Source organism: Salmo salar, chromosome ssa26 (genome assembly GCF_905237065.1).
Source record: "Salmo salar chromosome ssa26, Ssal_v3.1, whole genome shotgun sequence".
In the NCBI taxonomy this organism is placed as follows: domain Eukaryota; kingdom Metazoa; phylum Chordata; class Actinopteri; order Salmoniformes; family Salmonidae; genus Salmo; species Salmo salar.
Genome location: NC_059467.1, coordinates 20640001 through 20655129, shown reverse-complemented (window position 1 = coordinate 20655129; position 15129 = coordinate 20640001). Strand labels below are relative to the sequence as shown.

The 15129-nt window shown below is 47.0% G+C and overlaps 1 protein-coding gene across 2 annotated transcripts in view; it reads left to right on the top strand.

Moving 5' to 3' along the window:
- The window catches only part of LOC106587341 (ubiquitin carboxyl-terminal hydrolase MINDY-2), a 35385-nt gene that overhangs the window by 10062 nt on the left and 10194 nt on the right, over positions 1-15129 (top strand). For both annotated transcript variants that reach the window (XM_014175659.2, XM_014175658.2), the window contains exons 4-6: positions 11005-11163; positions 11847-11949; positions 12817-12959. In XM_014175659.2, the coding sequence (XP_014031134.1) occupies positions 11005-11163; positions 11847-11949; positions 12817-12959 (405 nt within the window). The remainder of the gene's footprint in view (positions 1-11004; positions 11164-11846; positions 11950-12816; positions 12960-15129) is intronic.

Genomic DNA, 15129 nt, shown 5'->3' with positions numbered 1-15129 from the left:
AGCCTTCATTTCTCAGAACAAGAATAGACTGACGAGTTTCAGAAGAAAGTCCTTTGTTTCTAGCCATTTTGAGCCTGTAATCGAACCCACAAATGCTGATGCTCCAGATACTCAACTAGTCTAAAGGTGGCCAGTTTGATTGCGTCTTTAATCAGCACAACAGTTTTCAGCTGTGCTGACATAATTGCAAAAGGGTTTTCTAATGATCAATTAGCCTTTTAAAATTATAAATTTGGATTAGCTAACACAACGTGCCATTGGAACACAGGAGTGATGGTTGCTGATAATGGGCCTCTGTATGGCTATGTGGATATTCCATAAAAAAAATCTGTCGTTTCCAGCTACAATAGTCATTTACAACATGAACAATGTCTACACTGTATTTCTGATCAATTTGAATTTATTTTAATGGACCAAAAATGTGATTTTCTTTCAAAACAAGTGCCCCCTAACTTTTGAACGGTAGTGTGTGTATATAAACTCAGCAAAAAAAGAAACGGAGGCATGAGGACTGCAGATGTGGCCAGGGCAAAAAATTGCAATGTCCGTACTGTGAGACGCCTAAGACAGCGCTACAGGGAGACAGAACGGACAGATGATCGTCCTCGCAGTGGCAGACCATGTGTAACAACACCTGCACAGGATCGGTACATCCGAACATCACACCGGGGGGACAGGTACAGGATGGCAACAACAACTGCCCGAGTTACACCAGGAAAACACAATACCTCCATCAGTGCTCAGACTGTCCGCAATAGGCTGAGAGAGTCTGGACTGAGGGCTTGTAGGCCTGTTGTAAGGCAGGTCTTCACCAGACATCACCGGCAACAACATCGCCTATGGGCACAAACCCACCGATGGTGTGTTTACGGACATATTCAATCAATCCTTATCCCAGTCTGCTGTTCCCACATGCGTCAAGAGGGCCACCATTGTTCCTGTTCCCAAGAAAGCGAAGGTAACTGAGCTAAACGACTATCGCTCCGTAGCACTCACTTCCGTCATCATGAAGTGCTTTGCGAGACTAGTCAAGGATCATATCACCTCCACCCTACCTGACACCCTAGACTGACTCCAATAACCTATCTGGACAAGAGGAATACCTATGTAAGAATGCTGTTCGTCGACTACAGCTCAGCATTTACCACCATAGTATCCTCCAAACTCGTCATTAAGCTCGAGACCCTGGGTCTCAACCCCGCCCTGTGCAACTGGGTCCTGGACTTCCTGACGGGCAGCCCCCAGGTGGTGAAGGTAGGAAAGAACATCTCCACCCTGCTGATCCTCACCCTTGTGGCGCCCCAGTGTTGCGTTCTCAGCCCTCTCCTGTACTCCCTGTTCACCCATGACTGCGTGGCCATGCACGCCTCCAACTCAGTCATCAAGTTTGCAGACGACACTACAGTGGTAGGCTTGATTACCAACAACAATAAGACGGCCTACAGGGAGGAGGTGAGGGCCCTCAGAGTGTGGTGTCGGGAAAATAACCTCACACTCAACATCAACAAAACAAAGGAGATGATCGTGGACTTCAGGAAACAGTAGAGGGAGCACCCTCCTATCCACAGTGACGGGACAGTAGTGGAGAAGGTGGAAAGTTCCTCTGCGTACACATCACTGACAAACTGAAATGGTCCACCCACACAGACAGCGTGGTGAAGAAGGCGCAACAGCGCCTCTTCAACCTCAGGAGGCTGAAGAAATTTGGCTTGTCACCGAAAACACTCTCAATCTTTTACAGATGCACAATCGAGAGCATCCTGTATCACCGCCTGGTACGTCAACTGCTCCGCCCACAACCGTAAGGCTCTCCAGAGGGTAGTGAGGACTGCACAATACATTACCCGGGGGCAAACTACCTACACCACCCGATCCAGGACATCCAGGACACCTACACCACCCGATGTCACAGGAAGGCCAAAAAGATCATCAAGGACAACAACCACCTGAGCCACTGCCTGTTCACCCCGCTATCATCCAGAAGGCGAGGTCATTACAGGTGCATCAAAGCTGGGACCGAGAGACTGAAAAACAGCTTCTATCTCAAGGCCATCAGACTGTTAAACAGCCATCACTAACATTGAGTGGCTGCTGCCAACATACTGACTCATATCTCTAGCCACTTTAATAATTGGATGTAATAAATGTATCACTAGTCACTTTAAACAATGCCACTTTATATAATGTTTACATACCCTGCATTACTCATCTCATATGTATATACTGTACTCTATACCATCTACTGCATCTTGCTTATGCCGCATGGCCATCGCTCATCCATATATTTATATGTACATATTCTTATTTATTCCTTTATAGTTGTTGTGAAATTGTTAGACTACTTGTTAGATATTACTACACGGTCGGAACTAGAAGCACAAGCATTTCGCAACACTCGCATTAACATCTGCTAACCATGTGTATGTGACCAATAAAATTTGATTTGATTTGGACCAGACAGGACTGGCAAAAGTGCTCTTCACTGACGAGTCGCGGTTTTGTCTCATCAGAGGTGATGGTCGGATTCACGTTTATCGTTGAAGGAATGAGCATTACACCGAGGCCTGTACTCTGGATTGAGATCGATTTGGAGTTGGAGGGTCTGGGGTGGTGTGTCACAGCATCATCGGACTGAGCTTGTTGTCATTGCAGGTAATCTCAACGCTGTGCATTACAGGGAAGACATCCTCCTCCCTCGTGTGGTACCCTTCCTGCAGGCTCATCCTGACATGAGCCTCCAGCATGACAATACCACCAGCCATACTGCTCGTTCTGTGCGTGATTTCCTGCAAGACAGGAATGTCAGTGTTCTGCCATGGCCAGCGAAGAGCCTGGATCTCACGCCTGGGACCTGTTGAATCGGATCGTGAGGACTAGGGCCATTTTCCCCCCCCCCTCACAGAAATGTCCGGGAACTTGCAGGTGCCTTGGTGGAAGAGTGGGGTAACATCTCACAGCAAGAACTGGCAAATCTGGTGCAGTCCATGAAGAGGAGATGCACCGCAGTACTTAATGCAGCTGGTGGCCACACCAGATACTGACTGTTACTTTTGATTTTGACCCCCCCCCCTTTGTTCAGGGACACATTATTCAATGTTAGTCATGTCTGTGGAACTTAATCAGTTTGTCTCAGTTGTTGAATCTTATGTTCATACAAATATTTGCACATGTTAGGTTTGCTGAAAATAAACGCTGTTGACAGTGAGAGGACGTTTCTTTTTTTGCTGAGTTTATATATACAGTTGAAGTCGGAAGTTTACATACACTTAGGTTGGAGTCATTAAAACTTGTTTTTCAACCACTCCACAAATTTCATGTTGTCAAACTATAGTTTTGGCAAGTCGGTTAGGACATCTACTTTGTGCATGACACAAGTAATTTTTCCAACAATTGTTTACAGACAGATTATTTAACTTATAATTCACTGTATCACAATTCCAGTGGGTCAGAAGTTTACATACACTAAGTTGACTGTGCCTTTAAACAGCTTGGAAAATTCCAGAAAATGATGTCATGGCTTTAGAAGCTTCTGATAAGCTAATTGACATAATTTGAGTCAATTGGAGGTGTACCTGTGGATGTATTTCAAGGCCTACCTTCAAACTGCTTGACATCATGGGAAAATCAAAAGAAATCAGCCAAGACCTCAGAAAAAAATTGTAGACCTCTACAAGCCTGGTTCATCCTTGGGAGCAATTTCCAAACGCCTGAAGGTACCACATTCATCTGTACAAACAATAGTATGCAAGTATAAACACCATGGGACCACGCAGCCGTCATACCGCTCAGGAAGGAGACGCGTTCTGTCTCCTAGAGATGAACATATTTTGGTGCGAAAAGTGCAAATCAATCCCAGAACAACAGCAAAGGACCTATTGAAGTTGCTGGAGGAAACGGGTACAAAAGTATCTATATCCACAGTAAAATGAGTCTTATATCGACATAACCTGAAAGGCCGCTCAGCAAGGAAGAAGCCACTGCTCCAAAACCACCATAAAAAAGCCAGACAATGGTTTGCAACTGCACATGGGGACAAAGATCATATATTTGGGTGAAATGTCCTTTGGTCTGATGAAAAAAAAATAGAACTGTTTTTCCTATAATGACCATCGTTATGTTTGGAGGAAAAAGCGGGATGCTTGCTAGCCGAAGAACACCATCCCAACCGTGAAGAACGGGGGTGGCAGCATCATGTTGTGGGGGTGCTTTGCTGCAGGAGGGACTGGTGCACTTCACAAAATGGATGGCATTATGAGGCAGGAAAATTATGTTGATATATTGAAGCAACATCTCAAGACATCAGCCAGGAAGTTAAAGCTTGGTCGCAAATGGGTCTTCCAGATGGACAATGACCCCAAGCATACTTCCAAAGTTGTGGCAAAATGGCTTAAGGACAACAAAGTCTAGGTATTGGTGTGGCCGTCACAAAGCTCTGACCTCAAACCTGTAGACAATTTGTGGGCAGAACTGAAAAGGTATGTGTGAGCATGGAGGCCTACAAACCTGACTCAGTTACACCAGCTCTGTCAGGAGGAATGGGCCAAAATTCACCCAACTTATTGTGGGAAGCTTGTGGAAGGCTACCCAAAACGTTTGACCCAAGTAAACAATTTAAAGGCAATGCTACCAAATAATAATTGAGTGTATGTAAACGTCTGACCCACTGGGAATGTGATGAAAGAAATAAATCCTTCTCTCTACTATTATTCTGACATTTCACATTCTTAAAATAAAGTGGTGATCCTAACTGACCTAAGACAGGGAATTTTTACTAGGATTAATTGTCAGGAATTGTGAAAAACTGAGTTTAAATGTATTTGGCTAAGGTGTATGTAAACTTCCGACTCCAACTGTCTGTGTGTGTATATGTGTATATGTATATATATGTGTGTGTGTATGTATGTGTATATATATATATATATAATCGTGTTCTTGCCTTTTTGTTTGATATTGTCTGCTGCAATTTTGAATAGTCAAGCTCCTTTTATGATTTTGATAAGCGTTGAACGAGTTCATAACAGAGTTCTATTTATAAACTCTGGCTTCAAAACATCAAACATCATCTGTCGGAGGATATGAGGATTAAAATAGCGATTGCTAACAGTAACTCAGAAACTGGAGCGATTAGTAAAGGTTTATTCTGCAACGACTGGTCTTGGTCATGTTCCCATGATAAAGGACACTCCTGGGAGTTTGCACACTGTAGCACTATTCACTTGACAGCACTTTTATGGTTATACCATATAGAATATTCTATTTTATTGAGATAGAGAAGCTCCTAAAAAATTATGTGGCAGGATGGGAGTGTGTCGCTGTGTGTGTGTGTATGTATATGTATATATATATATATATATATATATATATATATATATATATATATACATACATGATTGTGGATTTTAAGAGTGCACAGTTGTAGACTAAAATGCAGACTTAAACTGACGTAGGCTACTGATGGATTCTATTAAAATCTAACATGTTAAACTGTAGTTTTTATCCTGTTTAGTGAAGGATTACTGTGAGTATTAATGGAGTTTAGGCCCTGAAACTGTGTATGCTAATTTAGAAACCATAACCCAATCAGAGAAGAGGAAATTGCCTAGGATCAGAGAGCAGTGTCAAGCCCAGAACCGAAGATGGACAAGGTGGGATTCTGACATCTGGCTAAACAAAGAGAGGACCATGGACATTCCCTCTGGCTCCCCTGTGGAAACTCATTGGCATCATAAAATGTATAGCTGTGGAGGTGACAACTACAAGAGGGTGGTGACCAAAAGGAGGGAAGAGTATAAGATGTTTTGTGAACTTTCTAAATATGTGCACTCAGCTGACTGTATCCTTGGTATTAAACACTTGGAACTTCTCTTGAGCTTTTGGTCTCAATTTCTTATTGCAAAGAGGTTGCAATAGCATTTTTCTGTTTAACACTACCTAATAAAGTTTTGTGCCAGATCTCCATAATACTCAGGGAGCTGTCCAGTGTGCCATTGACATAAACACTGAAGCAAAGCTCTTGCCTGTGTCTGTCAATCAGTCTGTCAGTCAGCTTCGTTGTCCTATCAGCCTGATTTGCCAGCGGATGGAGGTCTGGAGTCACTCACCAGTCCCAAGTGGAAGCAGAGTGTGTGTGTGAGAGAGAGAGAGACCTGCTGGTTTGAGCTGGCGGATAAGTGTGGTCGTGTGTGTGACTCTGCTGTGGAATTACATTTTGATCTGGCTCCCAGCCTGCTAGTGGAACATGTGACAGGAAGGCCGGCCTGTTTATCCAATCAGTCTCCCTCTTCCGTAAAAGCTGGAGTGGAACCATTGAATACTGGCCTTCATTGTCCAGTGACCAGGGAATAGTCTACTGTACATCATCACATGCAAATACCACAGGCTCTGTGTGGATCCCAGTTGAAGCTCGCATCTGCTACAAGACCATGGTGCTTGCCTACGGAGCTGTGAGGGGAATGGCACCTCCGTACCTTTAGGCTCTGATCAGTCCCTACACCCAAACAAGGGCACTGCGTTCATCCACCTCTGGCCTGCTCGCCTCCCTACCTCTGCGGAAGCACAGTTCCCGCTCAGCCCAGTCAAAACTGTTCGCTGCTCTGGCACCCCAATGGTGGAACAAGCTCCCTCACGACGCCAGGACAGGGGAGTCAACCACCACCTTCCGGAGACACCTGAAACCCCACCTCTTTAAGGAATACCTGGGATAGGATTAAGTAATCCTTCTAACCCTCCCCCCCCAAAAAATATATAGATGTACTATTGTAAAGTGGTTGTTCCACTGGATATCATAAGGTGAATGCACCAATTTGTAAGTCGCTCTGGATAAGAGCGTCTGCTAAATGACGTAAATGTAAATCTAAAATATTCAGCACAGAATTTATGATTAGTGTGGTTAGGGTGGCATTACTTAGATGAGTCTGGTTATAATCTGTAGTCTGTGAGCGGCTGGAGCCGAGTGGAGCAGGGCTTGGCCACACAGCAGGAGGGCGTGGGTGTGCAGAGCAGGCAGCATGTTTGGCACTGGGCAGAGCGGGAGCAGTGGGCGGGCACGTTCCTGATCTCTTACTGTGCTGCCAGCTTTGCTACCCGCCAGACAGAGACGCAGTGCCCACATATTTGTGTGTGCACTTGTCAGTGTGTGTGTTTTTGCTTGTAGGCACATTTTGTATGCACAGCACTGACTCACGTTTGACTTGTGCTTTAGCACCTGTCCTCAAGAATACAAATAGGAAAACGAGGATAAAGCAGAGAATCCTCGCTGTGTGTCTCAATGATGGACTACATGACCCCCCAAAAAATTCAGACCATTATTCCTCCTCCACCAAACTTTACAGTTGGCACTATGCATTGGGGCAGGTAGAGTTCTCCTGGCATCCGCCTAACCCAGATTTGTATATCGGACTGCCAGATGGTGAAGCATTATTCATCACTCCAGAGAACGTTTCCACTGCTCCAGAATCCAATTGCAGTGAGCTTTACACCACTCCAACCGACGCTTGGCATTGCACGTGGTGATCTTAGGCTTGTGTGTGGCTGCTCGGCCATGGAAACCCATTTCATGAATCTCCTGGCAAACCGTTCTTGTGCTGATGTTGCTTCCAGAGGCAGTTTGGAACTCAGTACTGAGTGTTGCAACAGAGGACAGACAATTCTGTGAGCCTGTTTGGCCTACCACCTCGCAGCTGAGCCGTTGTTGCTCCTAGACGTTTTCAGGGCAGAAATTTGACACACTGACTTGTTGGAAAGGTGGCATCCTATGACGTTGAAAGTCACTGAGCTCTTCAGAAAGGCCATTCTACTGCCAATGTTTGTCTGTGGAGATTGCATGGCTGTGTGTTCGATTTTATACACCTGTCAGCAATAGATGTGGCTGAAATAGCCGAATCCACTCATTTCAAGGGGTGTCCACATACTTTTGTGTATATATAGTGTAAACAGCAAAGCAAAGCACTGTGGAAGTGGATGAAGCCCCCCGTTTAGTGAGGCGCTAATCAGTAGCTCTCAGGGGGTTCATCTGATGTCATGTGACTGAAGCTCTCTTCCCTTGGAGTGGAGCAGCTGCATGGTGTGTTACATGAACCATACTAATCCTCCCCACAACTGTCCACGGGCGTCCTAATCCCCCCCCCACACACACACACACACACACACACACACACATCGTCCAGCAAAAGGCTTTTCAACGACCCACACCGCTAAGTGCGAAAGCTGGAGAATCTCACTGCTTTTGGGGATTTATTTTCCCTCTTATTGACAGGTTATCCTGCGTGTGGGGTGTGGGGACAGCTGCAGAGGCTCCCTGTGACACAGACCGAAGCAACCGTCATCACAATTGTTAAAAATTTTAAAAACAATTCTAATAAATGCAACAGTTGGACAATGGATGAAGATACTCCAAACTTTTAGATTATTTTTTTTTATCCATCAGGATTCACTGAATTGTAGCACATAAAACATTTTACTGGCACTGAAAAATAATGAATGGCGTTCAGGGATTTTGTTGGGAATTCAGGTGTTTATTTTTTGGGGGGGAGTGCACTCACCATTTTATATATATTTATAAGTCAGGTATGTATTTTATGTTAAAATAAAGAAAATGTGTACTTGAAACAGTTGCATATATACAATGGATGTATTTGCATATATTAAAACATTAACATAAAGGGGTGGAACAAGGCTGTAACCACAAGCACTTCCTCTGTCTAGGACTCTAGGTCTACCTGCACTCACCTGATCTGTCTAGGACTCTAGGTCTACCTGCACTCACCTGCTCTGTCTAGGACTTTAGGCCTACCTGCACTCACTTCCTCTGTCTAGGACTCTAGGTCTACCTGCACTCACCTGATCTGTCTAGGACTCTAGGTCTACCTGCACTCACCTGATCTGTCTAGGACTCTAGGTCTACCTGCACTCACCTGCTCTGTCTAGGACTCTAGGTCTACCTGCACTCACCTGATATGTCTAGGACTCTAGGTCTACCTGCACTCACTTCCTCTGTCTAGGACTCTAGGTCTACCTGCACTCACCTGCTCTGTCTAGGACTCTAGGTCTACCTGCACTCACCTGATATGTCTAGGACTCTAGGTCTACCTGCACTCACTTCCTCTGTCTAGGACTCTAGGTCTACCTGCACTCACCTGCTCTGTCTAGGACTCTAGGTCTACCTGCACTCACCTGATATGTCTAGGACTCTAGGTCTACCTGCACTCACCTGCTCTGTCTAGGACTCTAGGTCTACCTGCACTCACTTCCTCTGTCTAGGACTCTAGGTCTACCTGCACTCACCTGATCTGTCTAGGACTCTAGGTCTACCTGCACTCACCTGCTCTGTCTAGGACTCTAGGACTACCTGCATTCACCTGCTCTGTCTAGGACTCTAGGTCTACCTGCACTCACTTCCTCTGTCTAGGACTCTGGGTCTACCTGCACTCACCTGCTCTGTCTAGGACTCTAGGTCTACCTGCACTCACCTGATCTGTCTAGGACTCTAGGTCTACCTGCACTCACCTGATCTGTCTAGGACTCTAGGTCTACCTGCACTCACCTGCTCTGTCTAGGACTCTAGGTCTACCTGCACTCACCTGCTCTGTCTAGGACTCTAGGACTACCTGCACTCACCTGATCTGTCTAGGACTCTAGGTCTACCTGCACTCACCTGATCTGTCTAGGACTCTAGGACTACCTGCACTCACCTGCTCTGTCTAGGACTCTAGGTCTACCTGCACTCACCTGCTCTGTCTAGGACTCTAGGACTACCTGCACTCACCTGATCTGTCTAGGACTCTAGGTCTACCTGCACTCACCTGTGCTGTCTAGGACTCTAGGTCTACCTGCACTCACCTGATCTGTCTAGGACTCTAGGACTACCTGCACTCACCTGCTCTGTCTAGGACTCTAGGTCTACCTGCACTCACCTGCTCTGTCTAGGACTCTAGGTCTACCTGCACTCACCTGCTCTGTCTAGGACTCTAGGTCTACCTGCACTCACCTGCTCTGTCTAGGACTCTAGGTCTACCTGCACTCACCTGTGCTGTCTAGGACTCTAGGTCTACCTGCACTCACCTGCTCTGTCTAGGACTCTAGGTCTACCTGCACTCACCTGCTCTGTCTAGGACTCTAGGTCTACCTGCACTCACCTGATCTGTCTAGGACTCTAGGTCTACCTGCACTCACCTGTGCTGTCTAGGACTCTAGGTCTACCTGCACTCATAATATCATTATAATCCGAGTGTTCATTTTCAGAAGTTGCTTTCATTTCAGTGCATTTCATTTGTTAACTTTTCAACTGTAGCAAATCATTACTTTTTTCAATTCCACAAAAAAATGAACACCCATCAAAATAAAGTGATCTTTCTTGTATTGAGATGTGTTACATCCCCGAAATAAGTTTTAGTGTTCTTATAGATGCAACGGAAAGACAATGTATTCCATTCAGCCCATTTCAGACGTTACCGGAGTGTGTTTGACAGGTCATTACAAACATTTCTGCGGTCGTAACGTTAATGAATAAAAAAGACAGGCACAAGCAAAGTATGATGGAGTCGCAGAAGTAAAGTGAAAGCAATCAATCCAGCAAGATTTAAGTGGAAAGTGGATTTTACGTCCCTCAAACACAGGAAATAGATGACTGAAAAAGACAGATCCTCAGGTGGGCGGGGCATGCGCGTTGCTACAGAGGGTCTTGTTAGTCTTTTGTGTGTCTGAGGGGCGAACGACAGGAGGGAGTGATGAGTACGGTCGACAGGAAGTTCCTTGGTCAGGACACTTTCTGATCTGTACAGTTTTTATACTTAACTCATAGTACAAACTAGCAGGTTTCTGTGGGTGAGTCTGCTGTTTTTCTAGCTGTAACTGCTGTAGTATGTGACAGTGGTTGGTTCACTGTCCTCAACATTTATTCCAATGTCAAATCTTATTTCAATGCCATAGTCAACAAGAATTCTACAAAGACTAACAGCTCTGGCTAAAGACCTTGAAAAGGAACATGAACTATTTGTTGTCCCCCAGAATATGAGTGATGCCATGGCGGTGCTGCACAAGCTGCAGACGGGGCTGGACGTCAACGTGAAGTTCACAGGGGTGCGGGTCTTTGAGTACACCCCAGAGTGCATTGTCTTTGACCTGCTGGACATCCCTCTCTACCACGGCTGGCTGGTGGACCTGCAGGTGAGAATCCTTCCCTCTCTCAGCCCCCTTTAAAAGTAGATTCAGCGAGTTGACATAAATGCACAAAGAAAACAGCAGTAGTGGGTCAATATCCGCAATAACTCAGAACGTTGAAGCCTGAGGTTGAACTTCTCTGCTGTTTTGGGCCTGTAGCTGCCACGTTGTAGCAGCGTGAAGCAAACCCGTGCACATGCCCAGATCCTCTGTGTGACTGTGAGAGCAAAGTATTGCAGTAACTACGGTGCTGCTCACGCCAACATCATAACGCTAAGTCTACCTTTTTAACCCATGTAGCTATTACTATGATATACAGGCAAATATATTGTAATTAAAGTCACCTTGTCCTAGAGAGATTTACACAGTTATCAAAACATTATTTTAAGTGTTTCTAAAATGAATGGTGGAAAAATGTTTGGAACCATTTCCCTGTTTGACAACTAGGTTTTATGGGTATTATAACTCATACTGTGGTACTCTATAGCCGTTTGTCATATAGACAATAAAGCAACTCCACACATTATTTATGAAAGAAATGACTTCAGAATGACTGGTTAGCGTACAGCTCCTTTTGAGTATTTTTCTTTTGAAAACATGACAATATGCTCTTGTCGCTTGTTCTTCACTGCATAATAGAACACAACAATGGTTGATGAATGCCCTCTCCTCTTTTATGTTCCCTCCAGATGGGCGACACAGTGAAGGCAGTGGGTAACTGCAGCTACAACCAGCTGGTGGAGAAGATAATCTCCTGCAAACAGTCGGACAGCAGCGAGCTGGCTGGGGAAGGTGGGTGGACCGACCGACTGGGGAGATGTGTTGCTTTCTTTCTTTCTTTCTCACTGCCTCTCCACTACACATCCCGGGCTGCTTGATAAGGCCGACATTTCCTCCTATTGCGCTGAGCAGATAAACGGAGGCCTGGGCTAAACATTCCTGTGGACGACTGACTTTAGTTGAGCTCTATTCCTTTCCCTCTCTCACGCTGCTCGTATTGCTCACCCAGGACAGTTCAGATGTATTCCTGTCATAGGCACGTTTTCTTCTGGGCTGAATGTTTTATGCTTTTCACATCAAGTTGAAGTTTTATTAGTCGTATATACGGGATACGCATGGTATACATCGTCCAATGAAATGCTTACTTGCAGGTTCCTTCTTGACGATGCAACAATAATAAGAACGAATAAAATAGAACAATACGGACATAAAGTAAAGGCTCAGTAGAATAGAATAAACGTTTTAGCATCATCACATTAATAAACAAATAACGAAAGAGTGAGTCAGTTAGCGGGGCGAAGAGCTGTCTCAGTTTCCTCTCCAGTGCTTCTCCACGGTCTGTCTAGTTGTCTCCTTGTCTTAGTTAGAATATCACCCTGTCTCTTCGTGTTACTCAATACAACTCTGTCTATCTCTTTCTCTCGCGTTATCTCGCTCTCTTTCTCTCTGTGTCTCATTCTATAGGTCAGTGTGTCTATCCTTGTCCGTCTGTACATCACTTTATATCTCTATATCAGTCACTAAGTTTTTGTCTGTTTGTCAGCCTGTCGGTCATTGTCGGTCTTGTGTTTCTGTCTGTCTCTGACTGACTCACTCGCTATCTCTTGCCTTCTCTCTCAACCCCTCCCTCCCTCTCTCTCCCTCTTTCTCTACCTTCAGGCTTTGTAGCCGAGCAGTTTCTGCACAGCACGGCCACCCAGCTGACATACCACGGCCTGTGTGAGCTCACGTCCACCGTGCAGGAAGGAGAGCTCTGTGTGTTCTTCAGGAACAACCACTTCAGCACCATGATCAAGTTCAAGGTGAATGACCACTCAAGTCATTGACAAGCCTTTGTCCACTGCTTTATGCTCTGTGGTTATGACAAATGGGGCCTTGCAGTACTGTTTACTGTGAATGGGTCTTCCTTACTTTCCTCTGCTACAGCGTCCCCAAACCACCATCTATTAGGAACAAAAACAAGTTAAGTCTGCCTTGTCCTCTTAGTAGTGGGAAAGGGTGTTATATAAATTAATTGCATAATGTTACCGAATTCATATCACTCAGTCCCAGATAAGCCTTATTTCAAATGTATTGCTAGCTTCCGGATCAGATCACCCCATTCTATGTATTGTAGGTTGTTGACACATGGGGACTTTCTTTCATCCAAGTCTTTTCAACCATCTGTTAACAGCTGAGCACTGTTAGTGCTTTCCCCTTCTCCCTGTCCTCCCCCTCCCAATAGATCTCCCCATACCCCACCCTTCTCCCTGTCCTCCCCTCCCAATAGATCTCCCCATACCCCACCCTTCTCCCTGTCCTCCCCTCCCAATAGATCTCCCCATACCCCACCCTTCTCCCTGTCCTCCCCCTCCCAATAGATCTCCCCATACCCCACCCTTCTCCCTGTCCTCCCCCTCCCAATAGATCTCCCCATACCCCACCCTTCTCCCTGTCCTCCCCTCCCAATAGATCTCCCCATACCCCACCCTTCTCCCTGTCCTCCCCTCCCAATAGATCTCCCCACACCCCACCCTTCTCCCTGTCCTCCCCCTCCCAATAGATCTCCCCATACCCCACCCTTCTCCCTGTCCTCCCCCTCCCAATAGATCTCCCCATACCCCACCCTTCTCCCTCTCCTCCCCCTCCCAATAGATCTCCCCATACCCCACCCTTCTCCCTGTCCTCCCCCTCCCAATAGATCTCCCCATACCCCACCCTTCTCCCTGTCCTCCCCCCTCCCAATAGATCTCCCCATACCCCACCCTTCTCCCTGTCCTCCCCTCCCAATAGATCTCCCCATACCCCACCCTTCTCCCTGTCCTCCCCCTCCCAATAGATCTCCCCATACCCCACCCTTCTCCCTGTCCTCCCCCTCCCAATAGATCTCCCCATACCCCACCCTTCTCCCTGTCCTCCCCCTCCCAATAGATCTCCCCATACCCCACCCTTCTCCCTGTCCTCCCCCTCCCAATAGATCTCCCCATACCCCACCCTTCTCCCTGTCCTCCCCTCCCAATAGATCTCCCCATACCCCACCCTTCTCCCTGTCCTCCCCTCCCAATAGATCTCCCCATACCCCACCCTTCTCCCTGTCCTCCCCCTCCCAATAGATCTCCCCATACCCCACCCTTCTCCCTGTCCTCCCCCTCCCAATAGATCTCCCCATACCCCACCCTTCTCCCTGTCCTCCCCCTCCCAATAGATCTCCCCATACCCCACCCTTCTCCCTGTCCTCCCCCTCCCAATAGATCTCCCCATACCCCACCCCTTCTCCCTGTCCTCCCCCTCCCAATAGATCTCCCCATACCCCACCCTTCTCCCTGTCCTCCCCCTCCCAATAGATCTCCCCATACCCCACCCTTCTCCCTGTCCTCCCCCTCCCAATAGATCTCCCCATACCCCACCCTTCTCCCTGTCCTCCCCCTCCCAATAGATCTCCCCATACCCCACCCTTCTCCCTGTCCTCCCCCTCCCAATAGATCTCCCCATACCCCACCCTTCTCCCTGTCCTCCCCCTCCCAATAGATCTCCCCATACCCCACCCTTCTCCCTGTCCTCCCCCTCCCAATAGATCTCCCCATACCCCACCCTTCTCCCTGTCCTCCCCCTCCCAATAGATCTCCCCATACCCCACCCTTCTCCCTGTCCTCCCCCCTCCCAATAGATCTCCCCATACCCCACCCTTCTCCCTGTCCTCCCCCTCCCAATAGATCTCCCCATACCCCACCCTTCTCCCTGTCCTCCCCCTCCCAATAGATCTCCCCATACCCCACCCTTCTCCCTGTCCTCCCCCCTCCCAATAGATCTCCCCATACCCCACCCCTTCTCCCTGTCCTCCCCCTCCCAATAGATCTCCCCATACCCCACCCTTCTCCCTGTCCTCCCCTCCCAATAGATCTCCCCATACCCCACCCTTCTCCCTGTCCTCCCCCTCCCAATAGATCTCCCCATACCCCACCCTTCTCCCTGTCCTCCCCCTCCCAATAGATC